Here is a 23,775-nt window from a genome sequence, read left to right as displayed (position 1 = left end):
AAGATTGTGCTTAGAAGCTAGAATGGAGGTAGCGTTACACCTGGGATTAAATTCTCAATAGAGCAAGGGGAATCGTTAATCAAACAAACAAGTTAATGTATTATACAAAAATTATAAAAAATTAGTGATACAAAAAGCGTATAGGCAGGTAAATTGAAGAAGTGCGGAATTATAGAAAGTATAATTTAATTAACATACAATAAATGATAATAATTATTAAATTATCCAAATAACTATTAAATAAACAATGACAACAAGTCATTGATTGAGTGATACCATACTTGATCTTCTTAATTTTAAACAAGATTTTAAGTTTGATTTGTGGATAAAAAAAATGTGGTTAAGAAAGTAGACCCTAATAAAAATTACTAATTAAGTTCTTTGATAGACATAATATATCTTTTTAAAAAATTATCCAAATAGAGGTGATATAAATTAGTTCAAATTAATTGAAAAGTTCTAGATAATGATAACTCAAAATAGAGTTGAATAGTAGAAATATATTTCTCTAAACTTGTAAGAATCTAAAAGGAGCATCAAGAAAAGTAGAGCAAAAATAAAGTGGTCACATCAGTATAGTTGGTCTAAAATATTTTTAATAACAACAAATATTTAAAAATTATAAATTAGAATAATTTATTTTTAATACTTGTCTTATAAATATAATTTAATTATGTATGTTAATTTATAATATCTTTATTTTTATAATATATATTATATTAATTTGATACTTTTTATTCTAAATGAAAATAAATTATTATTAATAGATATTGTTATATTTTATTAAAATTTAAAATTAAATATTATATTATATTAAATGTTAAGAATTTATAAATAACATTTTATTTTAGTTTTAGTATTATAAAATTATGATATTATATTTATTTAATATTATTTTTGTATTGATAATAATAGTTATTATTTGATTAATATTGATTTGATTATAATTTAATCATATTTAAACTATTGAATTTTGAACTGATGCATAAATTGGTTTAATTATATCCGATTTTGAAAAATATATTATAAACACTCAATAGACATGAAATTTTTTTAACATGGTTGCTATTTGAAAATGGTTGCCTCGTAGGAATGTGAAAATACACAATGATTTTTCCTCTTTTCTTTTCTTACTTTATTTGCCAGTGTTTTCTCTCTCAATAATGGGTCTCTGTCAATCCTAGTGCCTGATCTTCTCCCTTTCTATTCGGTTAAGTGTTATACATTTGGACCTATTCTCTGTATAATTAGAGAGCCAAAAACCCAACACTTTTACGGTTTGAAGAAAAAGTGGAGAGAATATATTCTTTTATTCCCTCTCTGAAGATATCAGCTGAAAGTTCTCATTGCAGTCCATAATTTTGCCCATAAGCAGTTGGAGTCATAAATCATAAAGGAATGAGGATGCACTTGATTGTGTACTTTTGAATTAGGATGTCAGACATCAGAGTTAATTAATTAAAAAAGTAAATTTAGCTATCTCTGAACTTCAATGTAACTTGGGTGAGTTGGTTCACAATTTGGTTCATAGGCAAATAAAATTGATATTATATTCAAGTAAAATGCTCTTAAAAGTATATGTTAAGCTCAATTTGGTATGTTAAAATAATATGAATAGCAGTTCAAGTTTATAAAGTTTTCAGGTAAAGTAAAACTTGATGAGTAATCAAATGTAGCATTTAACATCATGAGACTTCACTATAGAAAAAGGCATCACGTGAGAAACGACAAAAAAAAGCAGCTACCACCTCACTCTGATATTGTCATAACCATGAAAGAAATTTAAGTTCATATTGAGGCAAACAAGGAAAGAAAAATGTTCATAATCCTTCAATTATACTCCACTCATAGAATCATTCTAGCTTTGAAACTCTCTTATGTGCTATTTCTCTTTTCTTCAATTCCTAGTGCCAAAGGCTACACTGCTAGAGCTCACACCTTCATTTATGCTGGCTGCTCTCAAGAAAAATACCAACCAAACACACCCTTTGGAGCCAACCTCAACTCCTTTCTGTCTTCAGTTTCTGGCTCATCTTCTGACACTTCTTACAATAGCTTTGCCATTGGAAATGGAAGCACATCACCGCCAGAGGGGTCCATATATGGCTTATACCAATGCAGGGCTGATTTGAGGCCAACTGAATGCTCAAAATGTATTCAAAGTTGTCTCAACCAAATAGGCTTGGTTTGTCCCTTGGCACTTGGTGCATCTTTGCAACTTGAAGGCTGTTATGTAAGATATGAGCATGTTGATTTCCTTGGCAAACCTGACACAAGCCTTTGGTACAAGAGGTGCAGCAAAGCAGTGGCAAGTGATGCTGAGTTCTTGAGGCGTAGAGATGATGTTCTTGGTGATCTGCAAGGTGCTAATGGATTTGGAGTGAGTACTTCAGGTTTTGTTGAAGGGTTTGCACTGTGTTTGGGAGATTTAAGTGTTGCTGATTGCTCCTCTTGCCTTCAAGAAGCAGTTGCAAAGGTTAGGAGTGTGTGTGGATCAGCAGCATCAGCTGATGTGTTCTTGGCACAATGTTATGCTAGGTATTGGGAAGCTGGCTACTATGATGAAGCAGGTCAATTTGATTTCCAATTCTTAATTTTTTCTTCATTAGAATATAGCCATTGAAAAATTAGAACATATTCTTATCTTAGATCAACAAATTCTACTTAGGATTTCTTTTCTATTTTAAAGGGTAGCCATTACAATTAGTTTATAACTAAATCTAACTAGTCATGGTTATAAATTGAAATTACAGTCGCAATTGCAGTGTAATCTTTGACATTACGGAAAATCGAGGGGGTAATATGGTCGCAATTGTAGTTGTGATGAGTTAAAAAACCTTTATGTTATCACTGCAATTTAAAACTATGCTAATTACATTAAATATTCTTCACATCGAGCATTTGTTAAAGGCTTTACATTAAACATTCTTCCCTGAAACTTTGATCTTTAACCGAGTTGAATGGCGTTGTGTGAGCTATGTAGCCAACTTCACGGGATAAGAATTTGTTGTTGAGCATTTGTTCAATGAAAAATTGATGAAGACTGAATTGATTTAATTCTTAGGGGAGAAGAGAAAGAGAAGGATGTTGAGATTACTTTGAAATTTAAAGTATGATTGAAATTACTTAAAGAAACTTTGTGACATTAGGGACTACTTTGTTCTAAGTGAAGTGAAAATGGAGGTGAAAAGCATGCAGGATACAACTAGTACATAACAGATTGTCAAATGCAACGGTCAACATGTAATCTTTTTATGAAGCAAAGTGTTTACTTTGGTGCTTTACATAGGGAAATGCACACTGCAATTCCCGTCTTCTTTTACTTTCTTTAAGTTTTATTACTTTTGGTTAAATCTCTCAGCACCCAATATTTTATTCTGTCTTTGCTTATTAGAGTACCAGTTCACTAGAGAACCACACCATTTCTAACTTTTTTTTTTCTTTTCTAGTGTCATAATTTGGCATAAAGCTAAATTTCAGTATTAAAGATGAGATATTATGGAATCCAAGGACAATCTTTTAATCTCAGACACTGCAAAGCTTTATATTCTTTTCTCCAATGTCTAAACTAATAATGTTTTTGGTCAAGTGAAATGCAAAATCTTCCTTATATTGCTTTCAAAATTAAATAGTTTGCCTTCATTATTTGACTAGAAAGTACAACCGACCATTGTGTTTATCAAACATCAAACATCGGTATATTGTTTTACTTTAATTAATAATCTCAAATTTGATATTGAGTATCAACTTAAATACTCATAGTTTCACTCTTATCACTTATAATCATCTTATATGGCTCGAATATGACTGATTTATGTATAGAATAGTTGTGATTTAAACTTAAAAAAAAAAAAAAATACCACACATTGGTGTAATCATGCGAGATTATAGCAGTTTTCTTTGTAAAATCTTCATGCTTAGTATACCAATAATTTTGATCATTGTTTTTCAGCAACTTTGTGTTTTGTGCAGAATCTTCCAACGAGGAAGACCAAGTGGGAAAATCAGTGGCCATTATTGTGGGAGTACTTGCAGGTCTAGCCATTCTAGTTGTCCTTCTCTCAATATGCCGAAGAGCAATGGGTAACCATTTAATTTATTAATCTTGTAATGCTTATAATGAAGAATGATGGTGCTGATGATCAATATTTGTGAATAAAATGCAGGTTAAAATAAAGGAGGTAGTGTTACACTCAAAGGAAAGGGGTAATGATTCAAAATGTCAGCAAATGTTTGTTTAATGTTTAGATTTTATGAAAGTGTTGCTTCCACTTTTGTGCTATTATTATTAATACATTGTTTTTCAGAAGGTGGATGTTATCTTATAGTTTATAAAGTGGAAAACTCTCAAATCCATCAACTTCAAAAAGGCTGCCAAATCACTTGCCCTTGTGATATCATATACATCAACATTATTTTAATAGTATATAAAGTGTGTGCATTTTTCTTAATTGGCCTTTCTATTTTGTTTAATTAGTGCTCTTTTGAAAGGGCAATCAAGATTGTTCTGTGTTTTAATAAACTTGGCTGTGGACTGCAAAGCTCCTAATTAGAAATGAGACAAGTGATAATTTGGGTCAAATCCCAATTCACATAAGCAACAAGGCATAAGCTATGTTGTGAACATTCAAAATTTTCATTTTAACATATATAGATGCTTAGTAGTAGTAGTAGAATCCTTAAATTTGATTATGATATTTTTCAATTTTCAATTTTCTTTTTTTTTTTGGGTCGACATGTCTTCATGGTCTCCCTTGGGTCCCTTTTGATTTCAGTAGGGACTTTCACATTCTTAATTTGGGCTTCAAATCTGTCCAATTATAGCTTGAAGGGGGTTTTATTTCCAACTTTTTTTTCCATGCACATCATCGCTTTATATAAAACACTTGGAAAGATTTTTGAAAAAATATTTATATTTTGAAAACTATTTTTTTAACATAAAAAGAATATTTTAAAAAAATGACAATTTGATCTCACTTAGAAGTGACCAAGGGACAAGTTGAGTTGACTTTATCTCTATTATAATATTATTTAAAATTTTGACTAAATCATTTATTTGATTCAAATTTGACCTGCTTAAAATTCAAAATATATGAGATAAGAGATATTTGAAATATTTAAAGAGAGAAGGAAGACATGAAAAACTTTCATTTTTTTACTCAATTAAAATATTAATCTCAACTATGAATACACTAATTTAAATATTTATTAACATTGACTTAACTAACTATAATTAATAATATCATATTTTTGAAAATTATTATTTACTGTTGGTAATATTAATGCTAACAATTCTTTTTTGGCAATATTAGTTAGGGGTGTTCAAAGAACTATATTAAACTAAACTATTGTAAAAACTAAACTAAACTAGACTATAAAAAACTAAACTAATTTTTATAAAAACTAAACTAAACTATATTTTAAGTTTTAGTTTTAAAAACTAAACTATTATAAAAAGTACTTTAGTGCACTATAGTTCTAAATAAATAATTAATTTATAGGATTAAAAAAAATAATTTTTATTTATGAATTGAATAAAAATTTATATACCTTTCATAATTATTACCCTTTCAATATTTTTAATATAAATATTATAAAAATTTAAAAAAAATGTATTATATATATATATGTACAAACTTATCTCTTTATTATCGAAATAATTTTATTTTTGATGCTAAAAAATATTATTATTTTAATAAAAATAATTTACAGATATTTTCTATAAATCTTTTTATGAAAAATAATCTACAAGAAATTTTTTACAAATTTTGCCACAATTTTAATGATCATCAAAAAAATTTTCCATGGTCAAAATTTACAGAAAATATTGTAAGAATTTTATTTTATTTCTTGTAAATTTTCTTGCAAAAATAAATTTGCAAGTAATGTTTACTAAATGGTAGAAGAATTTTGCAGGTAACTTTTCCTGCGAATTTTCCTGTCAATTTTAATCTGCAAGAAAAATCAAAAAAAATATTTAAATTTATAAGTTTAATATTTTAAAAAAACTTTAAGTCCTACATCAATTGAAAATAAAACAATTAAAGAATATATAGGTTGAGGCAACACTTACCTTATAAGTTGATTTGTATGGTTGAGTGTTAGACTTATAATCTACAATCTTAGAATTTAAAAGATTATATATCACATGCTGGGGCGTGAAAACAAATGCTTTGGATAAATTCATTGTGATCATTAGTAATTTCTTTAATTTTTTTCGTAAAATATATTCTTACAGAATTTCTTGCAAAAAAATTCGTAGGAAACTTTCTTGCGAATTTATTTTGCAGGAAACTTTTCTGCGATTTTTTTTTGCAGGAAACCTTCCTACAATTTTTTTTTGCAAGAAATTTCGCTGGAAAATTTCTTGCAAATTTTAAAATTCGCAAAACATAATATCCACGAAGTTATTACCTGTAGATAAAATTTCGCAAAAAAATTTGTAGGAACAACGTTTCTTGCAAATTTTTATGAAAAATTCGTAGAAAAAATCGCATGTAATAAAAAAAATTATAGTAGTGTTAATTCATAATTAATATCAATGATTTGGTAGCTCAATATAAAAATGTTGATTTTAAATATGTTTTTTTTTAATGTAGTTCAATTTAGTTTATAGTTAATAATAGTTTTATTTAGTTGATATTATAGTTTAGTTCAAACTCCTAAAACTATAGTGCACTAAAGTAGATAATAGTTTAGTTTAGTTTAGTCAATATTTATTTTAGTTCAATTTAGTTTGATAAACTATTTATTATAGTTTAGTTTAGTTTTCTTCTAGTTTAGTTCAATTTATCAATTTGAACACCCCTAATATTAGTAGCGTAGGTCATTGATGTTAAAAATTGAAAGAAAAAAGAAAGTATTTTAATGGCGAGTTAGCATTATTATTTGACATAAATGTCTAAATTGATACCAATCGATATTAATTTAAAATTTTCACATTGTGATAATGTTATATACAATATTATTTATTAAATAAAATAATTTTAGACATATTTTTTTAATACTATAAAATGAACAAGTTTTTATTTTAATCATTATAAAATTTTTATTTTTTTTATCTTTAAAAATTTGAAATTATTATTTAGTCCCTATTATTATGTCATAATTATCAACCAATAATGTTTTATTATAAGGTAAAGTGACTGTTCTAGATAATTTCAATTATTGTCTATGATAACATGTCAATGCATGATATCTTAATTTTTTTTTTATAAATCTTTAAAATAAAATATTATTATCCATCTTAATTCTTAAAATGATTATTAAAGATAAAAAATAATAATTTTAAATTTTAGAATAATAAAAATAATATATATATATATATATATATATATATATATATATTAATTAGAGGATCTCAACTAAAAAATTTTCATAAAATAAAATTAATGATTCCAAATTTAATAAAATGAAAAATATTTTTTTATATAAAGATCAATATTGAAATCTTATCATTTTATGAGATTAAAAATATATTTTAACTATAATTTTATTATTAATATGTAATTCTTATTTTAAAAGAATGAAACAATGCAAAAGATAATCCAATATTCACTAGCGAAAAAAAGACTTTTAAAATCAGTTATTTTTAACTTTTAAAATTGGATCTCTAACTGATCTTAAAAGAGCCGATTTTGAAAAGTTGAACTTTTAAAATTGGTTATAAACCGATCTTAAATGTGTATTTTTAAGATCGGTTGTTTCATAACCAATCTTAAAAATCTTAACTTTTATGATCGGTTATGGAATAACCGATTTTAAAAACTAGGACTTTTAAGATCGATTGTTGCATAATCGATCTTAAAAGTGGTGAATTTTTTTTGAAATGTTTGACTTGTTTTGGGAGCGTCTCAGAACAAAAGCTGCAAATAAATAATAAATACCAGAAAATTCAGATATTTTTAATTAACCAAAATATCTATATTTTCCATGTTACTTCTCAATGAATCAAATTGCATACAAATGAGACGAGATGATAAATGTCAACCATATATATAATCGAATAATTTTAAATACATGTAATACATAAATGGATCACATTGCTCAATGAAATGTAAGTCTTAACTAGTCAAAGTAATACTATAAAACATAAGCCCAAACTAGTTAATGTAATGGTCAATAAAAAATGTGACCCATTATTCCCTAATGGTGCTTATGTCTTCTAGTGATAATGGTGATCGATCTATAAATATTTATTAAGAAAAAATATAACAATTAGTAATAATTCATAAAATATATAAAATGAGAACTTAAAATAAAAACTTTCAAAATTGTAAAACTTATTTCAATCCACCTATATACTATTTCTGAATCGACAATAATATGCATTGTCTTCATTACATAGTATCCGCACTCATAATTTTTTGTTTGTTTATGAGACTACAAAAAGAATATAAAATCAATTTCAACAGTAATAGTAATTCAAAACAAAATTACTTAAAAAAATTATCATTGCTAGAATTAAAATCTTACTTTAGGAGAGACTCAACTCATTTTTTTCTTCAACTTTGAATCCTTAAGTATATGATATCCTTCCATGGCCCTAATGATAGAATAACATTATGATTATAGTTTAAAGTCTAATGTATTGATAATCAATAAAAGAAAGTAGATATTTTTAAACAACTTACTTATCTAATAATTGTCTAAAGTCCACAAGAGGAGGTTTATGCAACGAGCAAATGCATACAACTATGTTGTCAATAGGAAAAATAACAAGAAGTTGCCAATGAGCACTATATTAACAAATTATTAATGATAGGAAATAGTTTTTATAAAAAAATTATAATTAATTATATAAAAGTAGACTTACTCAGAAAAGTAAGGGGTCAAGTGAACTTTTTTATTTGAGTCAGACATTCAATTTTAAATGTAAATTTGCATTTCTTCAGCCTTGTTCCCACTTTTTTGGATTGACTCAAGTTCCAAAAAGGACTAAAAGTAGTCATAAGCTTTGTTAATTGCATGCTAAAAACAAACCAAACCATATACTAATGTTCCTTTTTAGCTTCCTTTCTTTAAATATAGATGAGTAACTATTTGTGATAAATCAAACTAATTCTCAAGTTATTAATTTTTGTACGCACTATGGATTGGTCTCCCCTTCCCTTCACCTCTTCCTCTTCCCAATTCCAAAGGGATGGTAAACAAATGACCATACCAGATGCTATCATACATAATATGCATCACCACCGACCCATGTGTCAAGGATTAAGTATCCTGCATGGACTTGTGTCAAAAAAATTACTACCTATCCAATCCAAACATCTGACATATCTAGTTGCTTGTGGGGCCCATTGGTTCCCCCAACCCTTCCCTTCTATGCTATTCAAAAACTCAAAAGGGATATCATCAACAAATTTATCAACAAATAAGATGCTATATATCATATCATTGCCGCCCCATGTGTTTGGTTATGCCTTTTTGGTGTTTCTACATGTTTCATAATTTTCATGATTAATTATGAATCGCGGTTATGCCTTCTTGGTGTTGCTACATGTTTCGCAATTTTCATTATTAATTATAAATCATGCTCTATTTATAATTTCAAAATATATATAATCATAAATATTAACCATATGATAATCGTGATAATAGATAACATGTACAACATTTAGTTTAAGCTTGTGGATTTTGTGAAAAAAGAGTTACTGCAGAAAATTAGATTCTTGAAGAATTTTACATTGTAAAGTGAGTTCACGTTTGCAGAAAAATGGTTACATGATTTACTGAGGTTCTCAAGTTATTAGAATAAGACCTGATGAGTTGATAACACTGATAGCGCCACACTCGCAATGTGTTGCAGTGCTTGAAACTGTATCTTAGGTAACCTTCATTAACACTGCAAAAAATAGCAAAAATAAATCAGTTAGCAAGTCAAATAACGAATCCCCTCTCCAAAGCCCCATCTACAACAATGGGCACATCTACAAACTCTCGCTCAACAACCTCTTGTTGGGACCTCTCTTCCAACTTCCTGACAAGCCCAACCCCCTCCTCTGTTTTCAACCTCGCTGTTCTCCAACTGCCTCTAGGGGGAGATTCCACTACAGCTCACATTGTACCCAGATTCAACACCTCCTCACAAAATTGGCCACATACCTACCTCATATTCACGCAGGTATCCATTAAGCAGGTATCATACCCACGAATATCCATGGATATTTATAATTTTTTTAAGAAATTAAAAAAATTTATATTACAAATAATTTTAAGTTTATATTTAATGTCATTGAAATATTAAAAATAAAAATTCAATGTTAATTTTGAACTTGTATTTAATGTTAATTTTGTTGAAATAATAATAAAAATACAAGATAATCAATAACTTAAAATACATCAATCTCACAAGTTAAAGTCTCATCACAAAGTTACAGTAATTCAATCTCATAATTTCAAATGAAAGTAAACAACTTAAAATACATAAATTTTATTGGTCCAATCAAAGCTAGAAAATTAATCAAATTACATCCAACATAATTCTATAACATGCTTAACACATGTTGGTAACTTCATTAACCTCACTTTTGTAAGAAAAAAGATGAGAGAGTGTAGTTTTAGGGTTATGTGGTATAGAGATAATTAGGATATTTAAGAAATATTATTAAACGGGTACCTGCAGGTATGGATATCATCATACCCGCCCCCGCCCCGTTTATAAACGGGTAAAAAATTATCCGTCTCTATTATCCGCGGGTACCCAATTAGCTTATCCATTTATTATCCGTAGCGAATTTTATCCGTAGATACTCATGAGTGTGAATATTTTTGTCATCCCTAAGCACGAGAGAGTGGAGAACGAAGTTGAGAAAGTGGAGAACGCAGATATTTAAGATTGGTTATAAAAGAATCGATTTTGTATATTACATACAAAATTGGTTCTTATACGGCCAATCTTAGAAATAGGAACATGATATACTTTTTTAAATCGAGTATTTTAGAATGGATTTTGTATAATATATATAAAATTGGTTCTAAAATAATTGATTTTAAAAATAGTAACAAAGACATCTTTTAAAATTGGTTAAATGATAACTGATTTTAAAATATTTTAAAATCGGTTAAAATTTGACCGAGTTTAAAAGTAGTGATTTTAATTAAAAAATATCACCGCCTCACTTTTAAAATTGATTCCCTCTTAACCGATTTTAAAATCCCAATTTTAAAAGTTATTTTTGTACCAGTGATTACCTTACAAAAATAACTCGAATCTAATTTTAAAATCAATGCTAGAGAGAATAATTTTAATGCAATTAAGATTTTTAGAGAGATTAATCTCAAGGAAACTAGAGAATACTTCTACTAATATCATAATAATAATAAAAATCTAATTTTAAAATTTGAACCTGACGAATTTTTTCGAGGAAGGCTTAAATTAATTAGTGAGAAGTGTGGGTATTGGTCACCTTAGTTTAATTAGTGAAATTGAATGTGGGCTAAAGCAAATTTAATAGTTATGGGCCGACTGTAATCATTATTGTATTTTTGTGCCATAAAAAACCCTCTAATTAACTGTTCTATTGTAGGACGGTAATCTTTGAACCACCTCGGTCCCCACCCTCCCCAAGAAAAATATCTTCGTCTCCTTTCAATATTATAAATACTTATAAGATGAGAAAATAAGAATAAAAATAAATTAAAATTATTTCATAAATAAAAATTAATTTAAATATTTTAAAAGAAACTAAATAAAACAAGTCAATTATTAAAATATTCTAATATAAAAATTAATTTTTGCTAATAAAAAATATATTATTTCATTTTACTTCTTATTTTATTTCTTTAGAGGATTATAGTTGTGCTTCTTTTTATTTATTATTATTATTATTATTTTTATTTTTTATAATTTGCATCTTGTAAGTCCAAAAAAATTAAATTAAACACTTGAGGATGGATATCGAAAACCTTTTATTTTTTTTATTTTTTTACAGGAAACCTTGAATTTTAAAAACATTTAATTTTGAGAGATCTAGAAAAACAAGAAAAAAGGAACATTACCATAGATACAACAAAGTCGTATATGAGACTATTGAGTTGATGACTTTTCTTAATTTTTCTGTGGATTTGAATTTGTCAAGAATTATAATTTTCAAATTATATATTCTAGCTAGAAAGGAGATCGATATCATAGACTTTAAGAAAAGTTGAACTATGTGTAATCACTGGAAGTCATACATGATTACATAAGGTGTTTAATTTTAAAGGAAGTTGAGTATTGCAAGAGTGTTGACAAGAATTTTTCTTTTCAAAAACTAAATATAATAAGATTATTGTCTTTAAATTGACGCAAGTGAATTATTTTTTCCTAACATATTTAAAGGGTTCAAGACCCATTCCTTCTCAATAATGTCCTAACATTGTCCATTAGAACAAGCTTTATGTTATAGATAGGGTATATTTTATCTTAGAATAGTGGATTAAGGCTAACTCAACCCTACAAAACCGGCTTGTAAGGTAAGAGTTGCTTTCCACTTATATACTATTCAATTGCCTAATCTCTAGTCGATGTGGGACTTGAATTTTTCCCAATACACCCCCTCACGTCCAGCACTATTGAGCTTGGTACGTGAATAAATGGTGGGTGACCCTTTTTAATGATCTAGGATTGGCGGGACTTGGGTTTTTCCCAATACACCCCCTCATGCCTGTGAGGCATGCATCAATGGTGGGTGACCCATTTTTAAAGTAGATCTAAATGGCTCTGATACCATGTTAGAATAGTGGATCTAAATCTAACTCAACCCTACAAAACCGGCTTGTAAGGTGAGGATTGAGTTTTTTTCAATACACCCCCTCACGTCCAGCACTATTGAGCTTGGTACGTAGATAAATGGTGGGTGACCCTTTTTAATGATATAGGATTGGCGGGACTTAAATTTTTCTCAATACACCCCCTCATGCCTGTGAGGCATGCACCAATGGTGGGTGACCCATTTTTAAAGTGGATCTAAATGGCTCTGAAACCATCTTAGAATAGTGGATTAAGCCTAACTCAACCCTACAAAATCGGCTTGTAAGGTAACGGTTGCTTTCCACTTATATACTATTCAATTGCCTAATCTCTAGTCGATGTGAGACTTAGGTTTTTCCCAATACACCCCCTCACGTCCAGCACTATTGAGCTTGGTACGTAAATAAATGGTGGGTGGCCCTTTTTAATGATCTAGAATTGGCGGGACTTGAGTTTTTCCCAATACACTCCCTCATGCCTGTGAGGCATGCATCAATGGTGGGTGACCCATTTTTAAAGTGGATCTAAATGGCTCTGATACCATCTTAGAATAGTGGATTAAGCCGGTTTTGTAGGGTTGAGTTAGGCTTAATCCACTACTCTAAGATTTTATATGGTAGGGATTGATTAAGTCATCTACATACTCATCCACTATAACGCAAAAATTTATAATTATTTTAACAGATAATTATGAATAATAGTAATTTCTAATTTAATTAAGTTAATAAATTATGCACAATGTATTATATTTATATTTAGATATTATTTATTTTGAGATTTATATTATAAATATTTTCTTAATTTAGTTATTTATCGTTAAAATTTTGTGATTTAACTATACATAATATTTCAATTGATATTTTCGTTTACACATTTAAGTGTTCTCACTCTTATGTTTTTTCAGTTGCGTAAATTATTTTGTATCAAAAATACGCGTAAATTGGATTAAAGGGTAAACTTATTATTTAATTAATCGCTTTTATATTATTTTTATTGTCATTTATATCCTTACTTTTTTATGTTGATTAATTAAATTGTATTTATTAGGTTGTTCTTAATTATTTTAGTTATTTTTTAAGAAGGGTTGTTGTTATTTTAGTTATTTATTGATATATTGAATACTTAGACACACCATTTATAGTATACAACATTATTCTTTTAATTGTTATACCCGTTTCATCATTGGTATTCATTGTTTATTCTATAATACCCTTTTTATATTATCATTTTTAATATATACAAGATGTTAGTGAATAATTTATTTCGTAAATATTAATTTTTGGTACTATTTCTTTTATTATTTCTTTCATAAATAACGTTATTTTTTTTATTTTATAAATTTTAATGAAAAATTATATAAACATTTTATAAATAGTAAGTAAATTGTTACCTCGTGTGGAATAAAGAAAATTAAACAAGTATATATATATAAACTTTGCATGACTTTCATTATATTTGTACTACAAATTTAAGTATTCTTAATTTGCAAATTAGATCGACCATGATATTAACAAACTTTGCACCCTCATTATTGGCCAATGAAAATGATGTTGATACACGGACTAACACGAAACTTCCAAGCATTAGAATCCAAATTCCAACCTCATCATGTAGATCAACTCAAGAAAATGAAGCTAATTTTAAAAAATAATTTATTAATATTTAAATGGTGAGCGAATGATGAACTAAATTTAAGGACTGGAGAGACTAATTTTAGTCCCTAGTGTTAATTTCATCATGATAGACGTTTTACAATATAAATTTTATAATTAATATTTTGGAAAGTTAACTCCTCTAAAATGAGATGTTGTATTTTATTAAAGAACAAAATACACTTACAATGTTGATTAACAAATCAAACAGTTAAAAAAATTATAAAGACACATATATAATGAATAAAATTTTAACTGTTGATTTTTTAATTAATAAATATTATTATCTTTATCTTCTAAAATGTGTCAGCTTCACTATATTTTAAAAGAGTCATCATTTTACATACATGTTTTTATTTATTAAAATTAATTCTATCAAAATTTAACATAAATAGATTAATTCACTATAGAACAAATACACAAATAATGATAAATAAAAAAAGACAAACAAATAGAAATTACTAAGACTTTCAAATAATGAAACTTTTAGCTTTGATTCTACAGTGAAATACAATTCCACCAGCAATTACAATTCTTTAAATCAAGTAACAATATAAACACCAATAATACAATTTGTAGCCCACCCACTTATTTTTTTCTTGCCTTATTCTCTAGCACAGCAACCCATATATTATACATTTGTGTTGTGGCAAATAATTTAAAATACATGAATCAATGCAAAGGTGCACCAAACTTCTAATGAATGACTATAAGCAACATACAATATTTAAAGTCCAGAGGTGAAAGGGACACCAGTGCTAGGTATCCAAGAGTTTCCAGCAATGAAGTTTCCAACAGTGAAAGGTGAGGCCTGAGAGGCACTAGTGAGGACATGGTAACCCTTCCATGAAACCCTATTTGCAGTGCTGGAGCCAGGACCAGTGTTTGCATATTCTGCATAGTACAAAGTGTCCAAAGCAAAGTTACCATCCCATTCCATCCAACCAGCAGGGTTGATCAAGCTGTCCAGGTAGGTCTTCATGAACACTGTCCTTGAGTACTTCTGCCAGGGCCTCCCAAGGTATGATTTAACCGAACTAGGGTTAAAGCCAGAGGCACCTGTGACCTTGGAGTTGTGAATGATGATGCCTGTGTTTTGGTTAGGGTCAGTTCTGCCTTGTGCTGTGACTGTGATGGTTTTCTGTGGAGGGCTTCTTGCATAGATGTTGCAGTTTTGCAAGACTACTGCTGCATTTCCAAAGATGAAATCCACTGTGCCATAGATGTCACATTCTCTGTAGAATTGCCTCTCTGAGTGGACATAGAGTGTGTCTTGGTAACCCTCAAAGCTGCATTTGTAGAACACGGAGAGATCAGAGCCTGAACGGAATGCCACAGCTTGGTGATTTGCTGCTCCTGCTGTGTTCCTGAATGTGATATCTTGTGCAATGAATCCATCACCCACAGCAGCTGAAAAAATACAAAACAATAGTTGAATTAAATAATAATCATTTCTCGAGTAATGGTAAGATATGGTAACAAATTAAAATCATGTGATAAGAAAATTATTAACATTTAATGCACGATAATTTGTGACCAAATATACAAATTTTTTTACATTCTTATTTTTGGAAAACTAATATATTTTCTAGTTGAAAGTTAAGAATTAATTTCTTGAAATACTAAAATCTATTTAAGAGGTTGATCTCTTTCACTAATATTTTTCTATAATGATTAAACATTAATTACATATTTAAAGGATAAAGTTATCTATTAATCATATTAATTACACTTTGTTAACAAAATCTATATACATTATGAGTTCATGGATTATTTTTTCTAATTTTTATAATTTTTTTAATAAAATCTCAAATCAATTATTCATAATATTAATTTATATTCTAGTATAAAGTTTTTATTTATTTTTTAATTTTCTGGCTTATATATATTCGTATACTCAACCCAATTGCAGATGTCCCTATCCAGATGCCGTACTAACTAAATTTGTTTACTTCTGAATTGTTCAACTTATTTTTTTAGCAATTAATGATGATTTTATATTCTACTTAAATATAGCTTCAGTACGTGGAAGTTTGAGAATATATATCAAAGTGGGTCATGCAATTTGGATGAGGAATATAGGATGCATGATGAATGCAATTTTTTATAGAATGGTCCAAGAATGAAATATATAATAATCTAGAAGGCGTTTATCTATCACTATCTACATGCCTCACGTCTCCTTTTAACTTTTTGACTACTGAAAGTCAAATTCCAATCGCTCCCTTGTTCTCATAACCTCAAACAATTGAAACTTAGCGTTTATCTTGCTCTCTAAGACAAGTTTTGTGTCTCACTAATTCAATTCATCCACGTAAATTAACTCTTAAATCAAACCTACGGCTAAAAACCGTGGTATTTCTTAATTCCAATGGGGACATAACACTAAAGTGTGGATAAATTTCTTTTGTCGAATTAATGGACAACCATTTAATTGGAGAGACGGGTAAAGAGACATGAAATTTTGACAAATGAATTCATCCGTATAGTAGCATCAGATAATGTAAAAAAAAAAATATATCAAAGATTCCGCCACATAAATAAAATAGAAGAAATATATATAACAGTAACATAACTCTAGCCTAATGTGGATCACGGGGGCTCCACAAACAACCAAATCAAGACAAGATGAAGCTTTTATTAAATTAAGACACAGTCTAATAATTCAAATTACTTTAATGTACAGATCGTTTAAACAAAATAAATATATTTGAATGAAACAATAATGGTATCTATCTGTATTATTTTATTATTAATAATAATCTCCTTTACTCTGTATCTACAAAAAAACTAATTTGTCGACTATTTATGGTAACTTGGTAAGTACACAACTATGTTTGGCATCTATAAAATTTATTTGAGTTCAACTTGTAGCTATATTAAAATAAAGTGGTTTTATAAAAATAAATAAATAAAATATAGTGATTATTTCCTTCACTGACAAGTGTGATCTGAGTCGTGATTTATCGCCCTATAATTATTTAAAAATAGTTTACTTTTCTCTGTCTTTTCCCTATCAAAGAAAGAGATGTAACGTAAAAATGACCTGAACCAAATATTACTTCTATGAATTTGTTGTTATTTGTTAAAAGCATAATAAATATAAATAAGGGAGTTGCTATGATACCCTCAAAGATGAAAGGGTTTCAATACATTTTTCTATGTAAATTCATAAATTTTTTTTAAAAAAATTAATTTAATTATAAAATAAATAATCTAAATTATACTTATAAAATAAAAAGTAAGATAAAATTATAGAGATTAAAATTATAAGTTTTCAATAATATTATAAAATATTAAAGAAAAAGAAAAAAATTAATAAATAGTAGAAATAAAAAGTTATTAAAATTATAATATAGAAATTCAAAAATTTAAGACAAAAAGACAAAAATTATACTTAAAAAGTTATTAAAATTAAAATATAGAAATTCAAAAATTTTAAGTGAAAAGATAAAAATATACTTAAAAAATTATTAAAATTAAACTATTTAAATATATAATAATATTATTACAAATAAATTAGAATATATAAAATAAAAATAAAATGACTAAATAATTTTAAAATTGAAAGGATAAAATATTATAAATATTATTTAAATAAATTACTAAAAATATAAAATATAAAAAACTGTACCGGTACCCTCTTAAATGAGATGGGTACCATAGAATTTCTCTATAAATAATACTAAGGGTTAGATTCCCAACTCGATTGTCAAATAATTTAATTTATATCATCATTTAACCACAAATTATCATATGAAATAAGTTTATTAATTTTATAATAATTATTTTAAAAATTATATAATTAAGATATTTTCTAATTGATTAATTATGTATATAACTTTAGGCTAACAATAAAACTCATTAATTGTAAAATATTAAAATAATAATAATAATAATAAATCACCACATATTTTCATTGCTGTAAGCATGCTGACTATTACTAAACTCGAAAAGTAAAAGTAAAAGAATATTTAAATAAAGGAAATTGTTTCTTATACCCCAAATTTCGTTGTTACTGTTGGTTAACAAAACGTATGATCTTGACTAATGAACTAGTGTTATGTCATCCATAAGTTGAAACACAACATTAAAACATTATCTATATCTTGAAGGGTGTATATATATAAATTTTAGTGATCTAGCTAATAAAGTTAGGGGGAAAATATGATCATAATATTTGCTTACCAACAGTGGCAGAACGGAAAGTTGTGGAGCCTCCTCCAACACTTTTACTACCTGTGATTATGGTCTTTCCAATACCATCTCCAACCAACATTATATTCTTTGCTTTTACCTCAACTTGTTCATTGTATACGCCAGCCTTCACATATATCACATACCTTCCACTACTACTCGTTGGAGCAGCATCAACGGCTGCTTTCACCGTTGTGTACTTGCCAGAGCCATCTTTAGCCACCACCACATTGGCCTTAGAAGCTGCTGAAGATGATTGCAACAACTTTCTATCACCTGGCTTCACCCATGTTGGGAAACCATCTTTGTAACTTGGTGGTTGAGATTGGTAAGAACCCTTGTTGAGAGAGAGGGTGTTACTAAGTAACTTTGTGACATTATTTGACATCAAGGGTAGTATATAATCTGGGACCCCAAGTTCATAGAATCCAGCTTTGCATGTTTCAAGGTTTGTTAGGGCAGTGCTGAGCCATGTTTGTGTGTCGGTTTGGGTGCACTTGGTGTAAGGGTCAACGGTTTTGTTGAGCTTTTGGATGGTGTATTCGTAGAGTTCAAGGCAATCTTCCCATGCAGATTTTTCATGCACGTTGCGGCACTTGGGGCCTATTGAATTTGTGTTCTGTTCACCGTTTTGTGCTCTCTCTAGAGCTAGTTGGAGGGAGACTTTGAGGAAATCGGATTTGTTTTTGATGGGTTTGTTGAAGGCATGGTTGGTCAAGTAGTACTCACATGGCTGAGGGTAAGGGGTTTGGTTGCACCATGATTGGATGTCTTTCAATGAGTAAGAGGAAGCAATGGAAGAAAAAAGAAAGGGGGCAAGTAGAAGAGTTAATAGTAACCTAAATGATGCCATAGTTAGGGGTAGACTATGGCTAAAAGTGGTTATGGGGTTTGGAATGAGAGGGTGGAGGAAAAGTGATATATAGAGGTTTTGATTGGGGGTGGGTGGGGTTCATGTCCTAAACTTTGTGCCTTTAAATAGAGGGAGAGAAGGGGTGTTTTAATGGACAATTATGGATTGAAGTTGTAAACTATGGGACTGCTCACCATGTCTTACTTTTCTGAATCAGTTTTGGATTTGCTCTATATTTTCATGCACGTTTGTTCATTCATTTGTGTAACAGCTTTTGCAATTTATTAATACATGTAACATTTTAAGTGGGGTATCAATATTTTAGAAAAATTAATTTGGGGCAAAAACGAATAAAGGATATATAGTATATATGTATCTAACTTTGACCTAAACAATATGCTGACTTGTCCCAGCAGTGGCGGCAACAATCATCATCCAATAAAACGCGTTATAGTTATGGTATATATGTTTATTTTTGCACAATCATCAATCATCATAAATATATATATTTTATATCTTATGCTACCCCCAACAATTTCTTATTAGTTGAGCCTTAGTTTCTAGCTAGTTACTCGATGAATAAGCTTGCCAATTAATTGTTTGCTAATTGTTCTGGCCATAGGAAGGCAAACTGATTTTGGTTTTTACTTTGTCAACGAGAATTGGCCTGAAATATTGTTAATTATATATATTAATTAAAATGAATTGATATATATGCACTATTTAATAATGGAGTAGAAGTCTTGGCCTTATTTGACATGAAACTTTCAAAATATTTACTTTCAAACGGCATCTTAGTTGTAAAATAGGATGAAATAATTGACCCTTTGGTTTCAGCAATTCCACCATTTGTATTTCTCTTGGTTACGCATGACATTTGTCCAGAATATTGACTGGAAAATACAGTGACAAGGAGATTTTCCTTTTTCCTGTTAAGGCGATGATTTGATTGGCCACATTAATTTTCTTTAACTAATTGTTGACTTTGGGATAAAGATACATAGAGGGATATGCTTCTTTTAATAGATAATCATTTAAGGAATTATATCTCTCTTTGTAGATATGGGTGGCACCCGCTCAAATGTTAATATATTTTATTTGCTGTTTCAATTTTTTTTAAGGAATTATACATATTAGAAAACTTTATAATTCATGTTTGTACGCATGTTACTTATAACTAGTTCTATAGATTCATACAAAAAAAGTAAATTGAAACAAAATAAAACAAAGTTATATGAATGAATATAATAATATAAAAAGAAATATGTTTAAAGTATCTTGTAAAAGGTAGGGATGACCGGATGATACCCAATAAGCGGGTTTAGAGAGGGTATTGCCTGTTTTTAATTTATACTTACACGTTTTTTCTAAGAAAAAACTTATATTTGTGTTAATAGTAACTTTAATTTAGTATCTATTATCATATCTTACATAAAAACATGATCACGCTAGCTAAAATTAATACACCTATTAAAAGTGTAAAATAATGTCCTAGAACCCGCTAAGAACTCAAAATCTTATAACAAGCTCTACATATATATATAGCGTGATCCGGACAAATCACACACATTTAACGAATAGTCCTCTAATGTTTTCTAACAATTCTCACCTTTTTTTCTTGGGGGAGGTGTGCATACATTAACATAATGCCTCAATCGTGTGTGAGAAGGGGCAGTGGTAATTTGGTGTCAGATATATAGCATGTAATTAATTCAACTCAATTCACCTTTAACCTGCTTTAAAAAAAATGAGTTGATTTGATATTAGATTAATTTTTAATTTCTTTGAGTTGAAAATCTCAACCTATGTATAATGAATTCACGAGTTGGGTTGATTAAAATAATTAATAATAAATTATTTCTTCATTCTATTTGTTTTTTTTCTTTTTAAAGAAAGTTTTGTCTTTTGTGCCTTTGGTGTTAAGTGAATGATAATCTTTGTTAAGTGTGAGTCTTCTGATAGACCAGCTGTGTGAATTAAGAATTGAAATGAGAATTAAATCTTACTTATATACATGTGTAATTGAGAATTGAGAAATTGAAATATAAGAATGGAGAATTGAGACTTGAGACATGAGTTAATGAGAGTTATTGAGACATTATGATTTGTATACAAGTATCCTTATAGGAGATAAGCGCCATAAACATTACTGAATTTTGGAATGTGCAAGTGAATTACATCATAGAGGTCACGTGAAAGATCTCTTGATATGAACCTTAGAGGTATATTGGCTTGGAATCTCCATCATGACCCATGTTGATTTCTATAAGTTTGAAGTATTGTTACACAGTTTTGAAATTTGGAATGATTATCAAAGTGGTTAAAATATTGGATCTTAAATGTGAAATTGATATATCATTACTTGAACTATATAACTCAATTTTTATCAATTTATTTTAAAATATATTAATGTTATATATATTTCATATACCTACAAATTTAATAAAATTTATATCATATTTTAAATTAAATATATTATATAAATTATTTAAGTCAAATATACAACAATAGAATATGTTGATTTAATGATCATTACAATGATTAAATAATCACATTCACTAGTGTTCCAAGTTTCATCTAATCAAAAATAATTTTATTTCTTTGTATGAGGAAATAAATTAGAATTGAATTAGAAGAATAAATATATAATTTTAAATAAAAAAATATGTTATTTAAGGTATATATATCACTAATTTTTAATATCTATATATATATATATATAGAGAGAAAAAAAAAAGATTCAAATGATATCGGTGTAACTTTTATTAAGTGTTATACCGCTCAATAATTTTATATTAAATATAAATTTTATAAATTCAACCGTTGAATTATAACTTTATATTACTTTATATGTTTATATCAAATTTTGTTAAAATTGATGAACAATGACTTGAAAGTAATCAAAGTGTTCATATTTTATTATATTTTGAAATGTATATATTACGTCTATTTTATTTTATAAGAATAAAGTATCAAATCATCTTGGATTAATATAAAATTTTGTATATATGATTTAAAAGTAAAAAACTTTCGATCTAACAAATGAATTTATAAAACTTACATTTAATATAAAATTATTAAATGATGTAATATCCAATAAAAATTATACCGATGTTGTTTTGAATCTTTCTATATATATATAATATTTTTATCTATATTATAATAAACAATGTATTAAATAGTGTAGTGGTGATTGTGGTGGTCTTTGCAACCTTAAAACTGAGGTTTGAAACTTACTATAGGCTTAACAATCCAAGCAGAGGCGCAGCAACCCAAGCAGGTGCACAAGGATAGAAGAGGTAGAACAACCAGGCCAAAATTCAAATAAAGAAGGTCCAATCACTCCAATTTTAGGATCCGGATTCTCTGACTTTGGGGAAAGAAAGTTATGGTAACTTAATACATCTCAACCGTTAAATGTATAAAAATAAATCAGATTGTGACACGTGTACAATATATATTTTAACTTAAATGTACACGTGTCACAATCTGATCATTTATTACAAATCTAACGGTTGAAATGTATTAAGTTATCCTAACTTTCCCTCTACAAAGTCAGGGCATCCATTTCCCCAATTTTATGGTCATTCAATCCAACTTTCACCGGTTTCATCATCTTAACACCGCCTTGGTTACTCACTTTTAACCCATTTTCGTTTTAAAACACTGCTTTTACACGACTTTTTAATTTTGATGAACTACTAGTAAACATAACCTTGGCCGAGAGTGTTTAGTGTCAAACACTTTTGGCCAAATTAATATTAAGTTTCATCCCCTATCATATACTATTAGACTACTTTTTATTATTATATTAGAAATTAGTTTATATTTGAGATAGCGTGACATGTATACTTACATTAAATGTTTGATATGTATTGCATAAAAATCAATATCTTGATATACTTTATTTATAATATTATGTGGTTAATTGTTACTTCGTATGTTTGTTTTATATCAAGAGTATGCAGTGAGATAAATTTCATTCTTTTATATTTATTTTAAGTTAAAATAATTTTTAATTTTTATAATTTCACTTATTTTTCTTTTAGTTCCTATAACTTAAAATAGACTTTTTTAATTTTTATATTTATTTTTTTAATTCTTATAGTTTAAGATATATTTTTTAATCTTTGTTATTAAATTTTTTTAGTAATGTTGTATCTTTCGTGTAGATGTAATATATGTATTAATTCAACTTTGTACATATAATATCAAACTTATTTGTTGAAATTACTTTAAATTATATTTTTTAACATTTTGTGTCTTTTTTGTACATTCATATGGGATGTTCATTGTTAACGTATCATTTTTTTATCTTTACAAAATTGAAGACCTTTACC

The 23,775-nt window shown here is 27.9% G+C and overlaps 2 protein-coding genes across 2 annotated transcripts; one reads left to right on the top strand and one right to left on the bottom strand.

Annotated features, from left to right (window-relative positions):
• Nucleotides 1–1,669: 1,669 nt before the first annotated feature.
• Nucleotides 1,670–5,496, top strand: LOC109815555 (plasmodesmata-located protein 8). Its single transcript, XM_020380305.3, has 3 exons — nt 1,670–2,570; nt 3,973–4,083; nt 4,167–5,496. Exons 1-3 carry the CDS (start codon nt 1,817–1,819, stop codon nt 4,169–4,171), a joined length of 870 nt encoding a protein of 289 aa, XP_020235894.1. The 5' UTR covers nt 1,670–1,816; the 3' UTR covers nt 4,172–5,496.
• A 9,364-nt stretch (nt 5,497–14,860) lies between these two features.
• LOC109815543 (pectinesterase 2) lies at nt 14,861–19,548 on the bottom strand. Its single transcript, XM_020380294.3, has 2 exons — nt 18,574–19,548; nt 14,861–15,795 (listed from the first exon to the last, which is right to left on the bottom strand). The coding sequence occupies exons 1-2, from the start codon at nt 19,433–19,435 to the stop codon at nt 15,113–15,115; spliced, it is 1,545 nt and encodes a 514-aa protein (XP_020235883.2). The 5' UTR covers nt 19,436–19,548; the 3' UTR covers nt 14,861–15,112.
• Nucleotides 19,549–23,775: the final 4,227 nt, after the last annotated feature.

The sequence above is a fragment of the Cajanus cajan genome, chromosome 3, assembly GCF_000230855.2.
Source record: "Cajanus cajan strain Asha chromosome 3, NIPB_CcT2T_4, whole genome shotgun sequence".
In the NCBI taxonomy this organism is placed as follows: Eukaryota; Viridiplantae; Streptophyta; class Magnoliopsida; order Fabales; family Fabaceae; genus Cajanus; species Cajanus cajan.
Note: the sequence above shows the minus strand (reverse complement) of the source record. Positions and strands in the feature narration are given on the sequence as shown.

Bases quoted from the DNA above. Each gene is read 5' to 3' on its own strand.
- LOC109815555 (XM_020380305.3), top strand. From the start codon at position 1,817: ATGTTCATAATCCTTCAATTATACTCCACTCATAGAATCATTCTAGCT. The intron at 2,571-3,972 runs GTCAATTTGATT...TGTTTTGTGCAG, and splicing joins TGGCTACTATGATGAAGCAG to AATCTTCCAACGAGGAAGAC.
- LOC109815543 (XM_020380294.3), bottom strand. From the start codon at position 19,435: ATGGCATCATTTAGGTTACTATTAACTCTTCTACTTGCCCCCTTTCTT. The intron at 15,796-18,573 runs GTAAGCAAATAT...GTATTTTTTCAG, and splicing joins TTTCCGTTCTGCCACTGTTG to CTGCTGTGGGTGATGGATTC.